This window comes from Sprattus sprattus, assembly GCF_963457725.1.
Source record: "Sprattus sprattus genome assembly, chromosome: 7".
Lineage (NCBI taxonomy): Eukaryota > Metazoa > Chordata > Actinopteri > Clupeiformes > Clupeidae > Sprattus > Sprattus sprattus.
In genome coordinates, this window is record NC_137926.1 from 21813472 (window position 1) to 21825537 (window position 12066).

Sequence of the window (12066 nt, forward strand, 5' to 3'; positions counted from 1 at the left end):
CTCGCTCTCTTTCTGCCATGACCCTCCTCCTTCAGGACAACTTGCTGAGTGGCAGTGCCCTCCTCTCGCTTCCTCTCCCGGAACAGGCCGCACTGCTGGGCACCCCGACAGCAGCGGAGCCATTCGGGGCAAGGCACCTCCCAGCACTCAACTCACGTCACATTCTATACTGTGAGAGAGGGGCAAGGAGGCTAGAGAAGGGGAGAGGTTGGGTGCTGCAGTGGTCTCTCTCTAGCCCATGTCTAGGCCTAAATACATTGTGACCCTGTGTGTGAATTCTGTTGGTTCACACCAAATTCCCAGACTTCCCACAAGCTCAGAGAATAGCAGCTCTGTGCCAGCTCCGGGCCAAAGATGGCTGCCGTCCAGAAGGGAAATGAGAGGGCAGAGGCCTGGCGCATGGCGTGCTCGTGAGTAACCTGTGCGCTCTGGTGTGGGCGAGGGAGGGGAGGGGAGGGAAATTCTTACGGGGCCATCTGTCACCACAGACCACTGCACAGTGGTGGCGGCGGCGGCTCGCCGACGGGAACAAAAAATACAGCTATGGTAAATCCAGCCGGCCTGTCATCAAACACACACACACACACACACACACACACACACACACACACATACAGTATATGCATACGTGCACGAACATGTATACCCAATCAGGCACACATACCCAAGACTTAACCACTAGGCCTATGCTGATTGGAGTTCCCTTTTCTGATATCATTTTGAAGTGAATTAGCATCAGGCTCTACCAATGACCACAACCTTTTTTTTAACTGATCGAACGGATAGGTTCTCACAGTTGGCCATTCATTCACTCACTCACTCACTCACTCACTCACTCACTCACTCACTCACTCACTCACTCACTCATTCATTCTTTCAATCAGGCTGGAGTCATCGGCGAATGCGTTTGACAGCTAACACCCAATGACTTCAGTGAGCACTAGCATGACGTGTCTAAATAAAGCAGTCCAAAGAGCACAGGACAGTACTCCTGTTTCAGAGTAGAACTCTATTGGGTAGCACCGCTAACATTCGCGTCACTTTTGCAATGCCGTGCAATCTGAGCTTTATGTGATCAGGAAGTGGTCTGTGAAGTCTCGGCACATGTGACATTTATGTTTTTTTTTTCTCAAACACAATCCCTGCTTTTCTTTGCTCTTTTCTTTCTCGTTTCTTCGCTTTCTCCTCCCTCCGTCTCATTCTCAGAGAGAAGTTCACTGCGTGGGTCTGATCGTCTACGTGTGGGCCAGATCGGTTTCAAAGCAAGCCGCTTTAGGAGTTGTGCTGCGACTCAGACACGGGCAGCAGTACAGAACACCATGTGTTTGGCCCCAAAATCTAACCCCACCAATCCACACCCTCACCCCCTTCCCAAGCCCCTCTCTTTCTCTTTGTCTCCCCGTTCCCTGTGCAACCCTCTCTATGCACTCCCGCTTTCAGGACACCCGCACTGGGGCTGCCATGGCAACCAGGGGTTTGTGTCTCCACAACACAGCCCGTCCTCTGTAAGTAAGGTGAGGTCAGTCATCAACAGAGAGAAAGAGAGAGAGAGAGAGAGGAGGGGGAAGACCACATGCCATCAGGTTGAGATCAGCCCAGTAGGGGAAAAGGATGAGGGAGAGAGAGAGAGAGACAGAGAGGGAGAGAGAGAGAGAGAGAGAGAGAGAGAGAGAGAAAGATAGAGCGTAAGAAAGAGAGAGAGCGTGAGAGAGAGATATGTACTGTATTCTCACTGTTGAGTGAATGGTCACCATCTGTCTCATCCCTGTCAATAGATCAGTGTGTCCTCACTGTGACCTTAATGTTCAGTACGTCTCAGTATGAAATCTGTCTCCCTTGTCTGCCTCCTGTCTGTCTACCAAGACAGTTACTTAACTATCAGTCTGCATAGAGTTCAGTATCTCTTCTTTCAGTTTACGAGTCTGCCAGACAGTCTGTCAGTCTTGACATGTCACTCTCTGTCTGCCTGTGACTGTCACAGAACTGGGTGTGGCCCCTCCTGGTCTACTGACCGCCTGGCTGTCTGCCTGGCTGCATATCTTCTCCTGTTGGATCACCAATGGTCTGAGCGTGATCATTGCATTGGTAGAGAGTGACCATTGTTAATCTGTCCACCTCTCTGTGGAATGTGTCAAGAGTAATGCGTATCTGTACATCTCTCTGTCCAGACACTATCTTCCTTAAGAATCCATCTCCTCCCCTGGTCTTAGCTAGAGCTTGGATGGTGTCAATACTGCCGGGGGTGGGGGTGGGGGTGGGGGGAGGTAGACACCAATCCCTGTGGGGAATGCCTGGTATCTCTCACTTGCTGCAGCCCCGGCATCCCTTCTATGGGCTTGCACTCCGCCGCTCAACGGAGTGGGTGGGTGGTAGGGGTCCCGGATGATGTCAGCCACCCCTCTTTTAAACTCATGACGTAAATGCCAGCTGTCAAGCAGTGGCTCGCTCAGGCCCGCGCTTGGCTCAGGGGCTGCTATTCTCACTGGCATCCCCTCTCTCTCTCTCTCTCTCTCTCTCTCTCTCTCTCTCTCTCTCTCTCTCTCTCTCTCTCCCTCCCTGTCTCTCTCTCTGGTGTCTGCTGATGCTCTGCTCAGATTCTGTGCTAATGGTCGGGCCCCGCCGAGGCTCCTGTGACCTTTTATCTATACGCAGCCCAGAACACAGCGTGGTTGACAAAGAGGCCGTAGTAGAGGAGTAGAAGGGTTGCATTTCAGCAAGGAGGGGGAGACAGAACAAGAGACGGACGGGGAGTGCGGAAGAGAGAGAGCATAAGAGAGAAAGCATGAGAGAGAGAGCGTATGAGAGTGAACGAGAAATGAGGGCAAGGTTCTTTGACAATGCCTCCCTTTCAGGGCAGACTTCTCACAAAAGAAAGAACAGGGCAGGGTGGGGGTGGTAGGATACAGGTGTGTGTGTGTGTGTGTGTGTGTGTGTATGTGTTTGACAAAGAGAGAGTGAGTGTGTGTGTGTGTGTACGTACAGCATGTCGGGGCAGTTGTCAGGCTTGTCCAGCAGGCCTCCCTCCATGACGAAGCGCAGCACCTGCTCGTTGGACATGCCCTGGTAGGGCTGCTCTGCCAGGGTGGAAATCTCCCACAGCACCACCCCAAACGACCTGCAGAGGGCGACAGAGAGAGATTAATGCACACACACACATACACAAACACCATGCCAAATGACCTGTGGAACAAGAAAAGAGTTAGCCTTGAAACATACCCTCCATCCTGTTTACGTGCATTGATAGAGAGGGGACACGTACACATTTCCGCCAAGGCACTGGATAAAGCATAGAGGGTGCCGCCCAGACACGCACACACTATCACAGATGGCTAGCAAAACACAAGGAACTTGTGCAATGATGAAGAGTGCCCTTACAATAACCTCCCACCCATGACTGTCCCTTCCCAAAAACCCTTCCTCCCGCACACACACACACACACACACACACTTGGACAACACATAGTGATGATAAGGAGCAGTCACACACTCGCACACACACCCACATCCGCTATGCAGCACGTACCCCCACAGGCAGTCCACAGCTCCAAGTTTCCAGCATCACGCCAATCGCCGTGATTTACGTCCGCTGGCGCAACCACTGACCCCTTATCAAAGACCCTGGCAACAGCCAAGCGAGGATGAGTCTGAGGCCATTTGAGGTTTGAGCGCAGCATGCTTAAGTAACAGTACAGAACAGCAGGATGGAGGGGGACATAAATATAAACCACTGCTCACCAGCTATGTGAATTACACGGAGGGAAGATCTCAGGCCCATACAAAAACACTGAAGCGCCCCCCCCCCCCCCCCCCCCCCCCCCCCCCGCCCCCGCCCCCCCCCCCAGAAAAAAATAAATCTTGTGTTTATCCTCCAAGTCTTCTTCCCAGGCTGGAACACAAAGACAAAGGGGACTTAAATTAAATCCGAACCGGAGTCCAAACACAATTGGAAGCATTCACGCAGGCCCTGCTCCGGCCGCTCGCTGCGATTAACCTGGGCCCCTATTCGCTTCCCTCCTCCTCTCTCCGCTTGCACTACGCTACGCTGTGCTTCTCAGGCCATGTGCAGCTGATTAAAGCAAATGAGAGCATTTATCAGCCAAAGGGGGGGATAAGGGGCGTCACACAAAACAGAGAGGAACAGAGCCTTCGACATAAAACAAAAAGAAGGCGATAAACAAAGTCCACACACACACACACACACACACACACACACACACACACACACACACTCCGGCGTGCAAACACAAGCAGACACCACAGAGAGCGCAGTGTTGCCAGTCATTTATTCATTACTCCTGGCCTTAGAAATGTTGGGAGTTGGCGCAGGATCTGAGGCGTCGCTCAGCACCCTCTAAAACGCTCTATTACAACAGCGCAGCCCTCGGAGGGCAGCGAAAGACAGAGCGGCTTTATGGGAAGAGGAGTGGTCCGCAGGCAAAGAGATGTGTGTGTGTTTTTCAAAAGGGAAATAAATAACGGCGACATGGAAAAGCTTGTGGACACCTGACAGCGAACAGGCGATGGAAGAGTCAGGAGCAAGCCACTTCAAAGAGGGGAGATGAGGGGGCGGTAGAGTGGTGAGGTGTGTGTGGGGGGGGGGGTTCTATTGGCAGAGAGCAATTGTCTCACTTTGTCTCACAGAAACACAGACAGGGCAGTCAGTGGAGAACATCTGGAAGAGGTTAAGGACCCTGGGATGGCGGGGATTGAGAAATGAAGAGGCCGAGTTGCTCGTCAACACAACTAGCCAGCGGAGCTGGTTAATCACCGCACAGGGCGTGGTGAGAGCCAAGTCGGGCTCAGGTAAGCAGGACATCCGCTGACAAGGGCGCAGGAACAACGCGACGCTTCAGAGCTCTGGACTCTGGAATGGATCTGGGCCGGAGCAGACCCAGGCCCACGCTCACACTAGAACCTGTTGGACCTGGGCCATGCCTATGGACATATGAAGGCTTGACAGGACTCACCACCTAATCCCCATCCTTAGTGCCCATATGGTCATAGTGAGAAACACACACACACACACACACACACACACACACACACACACACACACACACACACACACACACACACACACACACACACACACACACACACACACACACACACACACACTAGTGTGGATGATATTTCATATTTCACTCTTTAAATGAAGCCACTGAGGATTTGGTCAGCTAATTCTGTAAGGGTTCATGCGCTGAAAGAGATATCCATCATTATCTGCCCTCATCCTAAAAATGCCAGAGAGAAATAAAACAGACTCTTTTCATGGAGAGGATTTTGGGATCCAAGAGTTCCAGCACACTGTGCATTCACAGGCACATATGCCTAACACACACACAAACACACACTCAACCTGCCAAGATGTTGTCAAATACACTGTTGAGTAAGTGACTGAATTTGACACATATTTGATTTGTGAATGAGTGCATTCTCCTGGTGTGTGTGTGTTCGTGTGAGTACATGTGTGTGTGTGTGTGTGTGTGTGTGTGTGTGTGTGTGTGTGTGTGTGTGTGTGTGTGTGTACGTGTGTGTGTGTGTGTGTGTGTGTGTGTGTGTGAGTGTGTGTGTGTGTGTGTGTGTTTGTGTATGTGTGTTTGTGTTTGTGTGTGTGAGAGTGTGTGTGTGCATGTGTATAAGACACACATAATTACATAATTGAAAAAACAAAGAGTGGTTTCTTCCTACCAGACGTCAGAGTTGGTGGTGAAGACCCCGTCCTTCAGGGACTCGGGGGACATCCAGCGGACAGGCAGCAGCCCCTTGCCTCCTTTCCTGTAGTAGTCCGTCTCATAGATGTCCCTGGTCATGCCAAAATCTACACACACACAGACACACACACAGACACACACACAGACACACACACACACACACACACACACATACACGTACACACACACGGACACACACGGACACACACGGACACACACACACACACACAGAAAGCAGCAGCAGATGAAAAAGGAGAAGGAGAACAGGCTGCCACACATTCATATGTCAGGAGGAGGCTCTGCTAATGGCCCTCATCTGGGAGTGGGACCCTTTCAGCACCTCTCCATCACCACCCTCTCTACAGACCAAATTCATTAATCTCCTTTCTCCCTCTGTCTCTCTTTCTCTTTTCTCTCTCTTGCCCTGTGTGTGTGTGGTTGTGTGCATGTGTGTGTGTGTATATGTGTGTGTGTGTGTGTGTGTGTGTGTGTGTGTGTATGTGTGTGTGTGTGTGTGTTCATCTGTCTGCCTCCTTCATTCTCTCTTTCTGGGTTCCCCTTGAAATAGATGCTTATCTTGGCTGTGTTAAGTGTGTGTTTTGGATGAATTTGATGTTAGGGAGGAGGTGTGCATGTGTGACACTGAGCGAACAAGAGAGAGAGAGACATACTGGGGGAGTGTCGGAATGTGTCTATACTGACAGATCCACACATGTACAAATGTGAATATAATTTAGGTATTTAAGTGTGTGTGTGTGTGTGTGTGTGTGTGTGTGTGTGTTTGTGTGTGTGTGTACTTGGCACGTGAGTGTGTTCTCTTTACCTCCTATCTTAACAGTGTAATCTTCGGTCACCATGCAATTCCTGGCCGCCAGGTCTCTGTGCACAAACTTGTTGGCATTGAGGTAGGCCATGCCGTCTGCAATCTCCCCCGCCATCTGGATCATCTTCTTCAGTGGGGGCAGGTTCTGATTGCACGAGCCCTGCTACAGGTGGGTGGGGGGGGGGAAGCACAGAGTATGAGTAAGACTCCTGTTTCATCATCTTTCCCCATCTCCTAACTGTGAGTCTATTCCCATCTCTCTTTCCGTCTCGACAACCCCTTGCTGACTTTATTATTCAGCTCCCCTCCATTCTCCATCTTCTCCATCCATCCTCCATCTCTTTATCCATTCATCTCCTGGCCTCACCCCCTTTTTCTCCCTCATGCCTAGACTGGGGTATGGACGCATGACTCATAAGCTGATGGGATATGAACAGTGAGTCATGCCTCCCATTGGAGATGTCCCTGCATGCACTTCCAACACAATGCAGATTCTGACTAACCTCTTTGGAATGAACAAAGGTTGTTCAGCTCTTGTGTTAGTGAGTATCTATCTATGTTTGTTTGTGTTTGTGTGTGTGTGTGTGTTTGTTTACCTCTTTTGACCGGAGTGATCGCAGGTAGCTCTTCAGGTCTCCACGGGTCATCAGCTCCATTATCACCAGGGTTGGCTGTCCTTGGGAGACCACGCCCAACAATCGCACCTTGACCAATCAGAGGAGAGGAGAGTGAGCGTATGAGCCACAGGAGCATTACTCTCTCTTCTGAACACTGTTTCTGCCTCCCCCTCCCACAGCCATCTCCATATCCAACACTTTTTAGGAAACGATCACAGAGCCCAAGAGCTCTGAGCAAAGTTCAGATTTACTTTTGCTCTGAATTATTTAACCAACTTCAAAATGGAACATCTCAGCTGTGGCTGGTTATGAGGTATGTATGTGTGTGTGTGTGTGTGTTTGTGTGAGCTAGGACTGCAGTATGCAGAAGGTGTCTGCAGAAGGCTGCTTGCTCAGAACAGTAAAAACACACTGTCACTTCAACCTAGCCATTTGCTTTCACTCCAAAGTGCTGCTGGATGCTGCCTTCTCAACAGCTCATGGCGATTCAGACTCTGTTCCAAAACTCTGAGGACAGCAGTCTTGTGTGTGTATTTGTTAGAGTGTGTGCCTGTGCGTGTTGTATGAGTGAATATGAGTGCATATGTACACCACTTGGTGACAGCGGAGCTTCTGTGTCGTTTTTAATGTCTGTGTGTGTGTGTGTGTGTGTGTGTGTGTGTGTGTGTGTGTGTGTGTGTGTGTATTTCCTCACCACGTGGTGGCAGTTGAACTCCTTCATGACGGAGGCCTCGTTGAGGAACTCGATGCGCTCACGCATGCTGGCCGATTCGTTGACCGTCTTGATGGCCACGCGGGTGTCCGGCTCGTCCTTAACGACGCCCTTGGCGATGCCCTCGTACACCATGCCAAAGCTACCTTGGCCCAGCTCGCGGCTCATGGTGATCTTGTCACGGGGCACCTCCCACTCATCCGGAACGTACACTGCAAACGCCGCAGGAGTGTTTACACATTTTACTTCTTAATTTCAGCCCACAATTAAAAAGGACGCAAATTTTGCAGATGCATTTTCCACCCTTACATGAATCAAACATGGGACTCAGTCGGCAGTTATTAAACCGCAGCACAGCAGATCTCATGGATGAACGCAGCACCTACACCTCTTAATGAGGTGACTTACAATTATGAATAAGATGGAACAGTACTTTTCCAACACACACACACACATATTCTCTCAAACAGCACTCTCATAAGAGTAGTAAAGACACTGAGAGCAGTCTCTCTGGTAATGAAATCGTAAATATAAGACAGTAGGTACAAGCATGCACACGTGTGTTTTTGTATACGTTTGGGTCAGTGGTGTATGGTACTCACTGTCTGCAGCACTGAAATACTCTGGATTAACAGATGCATACAGGACCCCGTTTCCCAGTCTGTCAGCATTCCTGTGTGTACAAACCATACACAACCAGTTAGCAGTGCAGATAACAGCCAATACATCACATGACGCCAATACATCACATGACACCAACACAAGCCACCAGGCATCACTAAACCATAATGAACATATACGTATAAAAGCCAAGTGTACACATTCGCTAAAACACACATGAGCATCATACCATAGTTACAACACACCACATTTAAGGAATGTGCATCCCTATAGCTCTACAAAAACACCATAACACCCATAATATAACCATGGGTGGAACTGCAGCAGTGGTTTCGGCAGAGAAAGTGTGAGAGCTGGAGTTCTTGCCTCTTCCTGTTGAGCATCACGAACGCCGCCACCACGCAGGCGAGGAGCAACACGATGATGATGGGGAGGACGATAATAAGGTAGAGCGCGTTGTCATAGTCGACTGTGGAGGGAAGAACACGGCATGTTCACCCCAACTACTTCAGTTTGGCAGAAAAACAACCTACCTTTCAATACACATTTTATACATGATGTCACCACATAGCAGATACTTTGCCTCAAGGCACACGAAAACTGGTGAAGCATTACTATTCCAACGTCACAATGAGGAAACAGATCTAACCCTAGTTATGATGGCATTTAAAGCCTACTGTCAAATGACAGTAGCTTTATAAAGTCACTTCAAGGCAGCATATGCTGAAATGCCACATCTCAGCACTGATAAGATAAGATTGGTAATGTACAGATAAAAACACATTATACTGGTTATATTGTCAGTATCAATTATAATTATAACAGTGACCATGTGAAAGTCTCCATATTGATTGTATGTGAACACAGCAAGTGTAATGTGCCGCACCATTGGGCTGGGGGACGTAGAAGAAGATGGGTCTCGTCCAGGAGCCATTGCCCGCCAGGGAGGTGGGCCGCACGCGGGCCGAGTAGTTCCCTGGGCCCAGGTTCGTCAGGCGCACTCCTTTAAGCAGGAGGTACTGTTGGCGGGATACACACTCGTGTCTCTCCGGCTGCAACACACAAACACAAACACAAACACACACGTGAAAACACAAACTCACAAGAATGCAAATGCTATACAACACAGCTACACACAAAACACACACACACACACACACACGCACACACACAAACACCAGTGTGGAAACACAAACTCACAGGATTGTACTATAGTACACTACATATACTACACAATACAGCTACACACAATAACACACACAAACTATTAAAACAAACACACCAATACAAAGAAGCATTAGAGAGCAACCACATACAGAATACACACACACACACAAACACACACACACATATTCTGTACATCTGTATCAATCTACATTCTGTATCAATCTACATTAATACAAACTCTCTGGCACACACACTCTGCCACTCAATAGCCTCCAATCCAGTGGGCTAAGCTGTGTCTCCTACTGACCTCAGTGGCGAGGTTGTACTTGATCTCGTACATGAGGATGAGGCCGTTGGGGTTCGGGGGCGGGGGCCAGCGGAGCACCATGCTGCCCTCAGAGCCCTCCTCCCGCTCCTGCAGCACCGGACCAGGGATGTCATCCACTCGATCTGTGGACACAGAAATCACACACGGGTTACACACGCACACACACAAACACACACACAGCACTTCGCTGCTACCACACAGAATAGTGCCCAATTCTCTTTTTAGATGTTTTGGTGTTGGTCTAAACATTACAGTGTGTTTACATGTGTATATATGTGCGAGTGTACAAGTGTGTGTGTGCCTGTGTGTGTGTGTTGCCCTGGCACTAGTGTGTGTGTGTGTGTGTGTGTGTGTGTGTGTGTGTGTGTGTATGTTGGCATAGTCTAGTGTGTGTATGTCTGTGTCTGTGTGTCTTGCGTCTCACCTGCGGGACGTGTGCGTGAGAAGACGAAGGTGGCGGCGCTGCAGCGGCGGACCTCCTGGTTGCAGGCGTGGATGTCGATGCGGTAGACGGTGAAGGGCCGCAGGTTGGAGATCTCCATCATCTCCGAGTAGACCATAATCTCCTGGAAGGGGAACTCCTTCTCCAGCGGGTCACGATCTGTGCCATTGCCCTCGGAGCCCGTGCTATTGTGACCAACGCCACGTGACAGCGTCCCATTGGCCACGCCAAAAATATCCCGCTTCCGACGCTCCTGAGGCCTAAAACACAGAGAGAGAGAAGAGCAGTGAGAGGACGAGTGAAGATGGTAAGGGGAAGGAGAGGAGGGGAGATGAGGGGAGAGGAGAAGAGATGAGGGGAGAGGAGAGGAGGCAAGGAAAGGAGAGGAGCAGTGAAGAGAGAGATGAGGGGAGAGGAGAAGAGATGAGGGAGAGGAGAGGAGAGGAGCAGTATAGAGAGTAAGGAAAAGGAGAGGAGGGGAGGGGAGAGGAGGGGAGAGGAGAGGAGGGGAGAGGAGAGGAAATGAGGAGATAGGAGAGGAGCAGTATAGAGAGTAAGTAAAAGGAGAGGAGGGGAGGGGAGAGGAGGGGAGAGGAGGGGAGAGGAGAGGAAATGAGGAGATAGGAGAGGAGCAGTATAGAGAGTAAGTAAAAGGAGAGGAGGGGAGGGGAGAGGAGGGGAGAGGAGAGGAGAGGAGAGGAAATGAGGAGATAGGAGAGGAGCAGTATAGAGAGTAAGTAAAAGGAGAGGAGGGGAGGGGAGAGGAGGGGAGAGGAGAGGAGAGGAGGAGATAGGAGAGGAGCAGTATAGAGAGTAAGTAAAAGGAGAGGAGGGGAGGGGAAGGGAGGGGAGAAGAGATGAGGGCGAGGAGGAGCAATGAGGAGAGAGGAGGACAAAAACAAGAGCAGGGAAGATATATGAGATATACAGAGGACAGAAAAAGAAGAGCAGAGAGGAAAGCACAGAAGAATAGGACAGGTCGCCCCCGTCTAATGTCGTTACATTTTATAGCTGACTAATCTGTCTTTGGCTCAGAGAACAAACATTCTGTACTCATACGGAATAAAAAGCATATTTAGTGTCTTTTTAACAAATGGATAGGGAGGGAGATCAAAGCTATATACTTTTTAGAAACTGCAACACACTTGCTCCAAGCACACTCTCAACACACAAACAAATGCACAGCACAGATAAAGCATCTTGCCCTCCCTCTCATCAAGTGTAGTGGCCACCAGTTAGAGTAAGATCTATGAGTGTAACCCTACCCATACTACACCATGGATCAGCATCATTTCTCAGTAGTATTCTTCCAATATTTGTGATTGTTGCTATGAAGTTGCCGTGGTGTTAAATATTATTACTTTACACACTCCATCTGAGTGTGTTCATGTATGCTAGTGTGTAAGCGTGGGACAGTTGGAGGGTGGTGAGTTTTACACACTGTTCTGTTCTTCATTCCTGTCACTGTCTGTCTAACAAGAGGATGCTGTTCTTATTTTTGCTCTACTGTCCACAAAGGTCCACATAAAATACAACAACAAAAAGTACACTATTCTTAGCTTGCACCAGAATGACAAAATGGAACATGGTTGATAGACAAAAAAGCCAAAACACAAGGGGTCTCCCTGCCTGCTACTCAGAA

The 12066-nt window shown here is 49.5% G+C and overlaps 1 protein-coding gene across 1 annotated transcript in view; it reads right to left on the reverse strand.

The window, feature by feature from the left end:
• The window catches only part of igf1ra (insulin-like growth factor 1a receptor), a gene marked incomplete at its 5' end in the record, with an annotated part of 98592 nt that overhangs the window by 2872 nt on the left and 83654 nt on the right, over positions 1-12066 (reverse strand). Inside the window, 10 exon segments of the mRNA XM_080841748.1 lie at positions 2981-3115; positions 5692-5821; positions 6538-6700; positions 7134-7241; positions 7849-8078; positions 8469-8539; positions 8854-8956; positions 9374-9539; positions 9962-10104; positions 10407-10684. Of these exon segments, the coding sequence (XP_080697874.1) occupies positions 2981-3115; positions 5692-5821; positions 6538-6700; positions 7134-7241; positions 7849-8078; positions 8469-8539; positions 8854-8956; positions 9374-9539; positions 9962-10104; positions 10407-10684 (1527 nt within the window).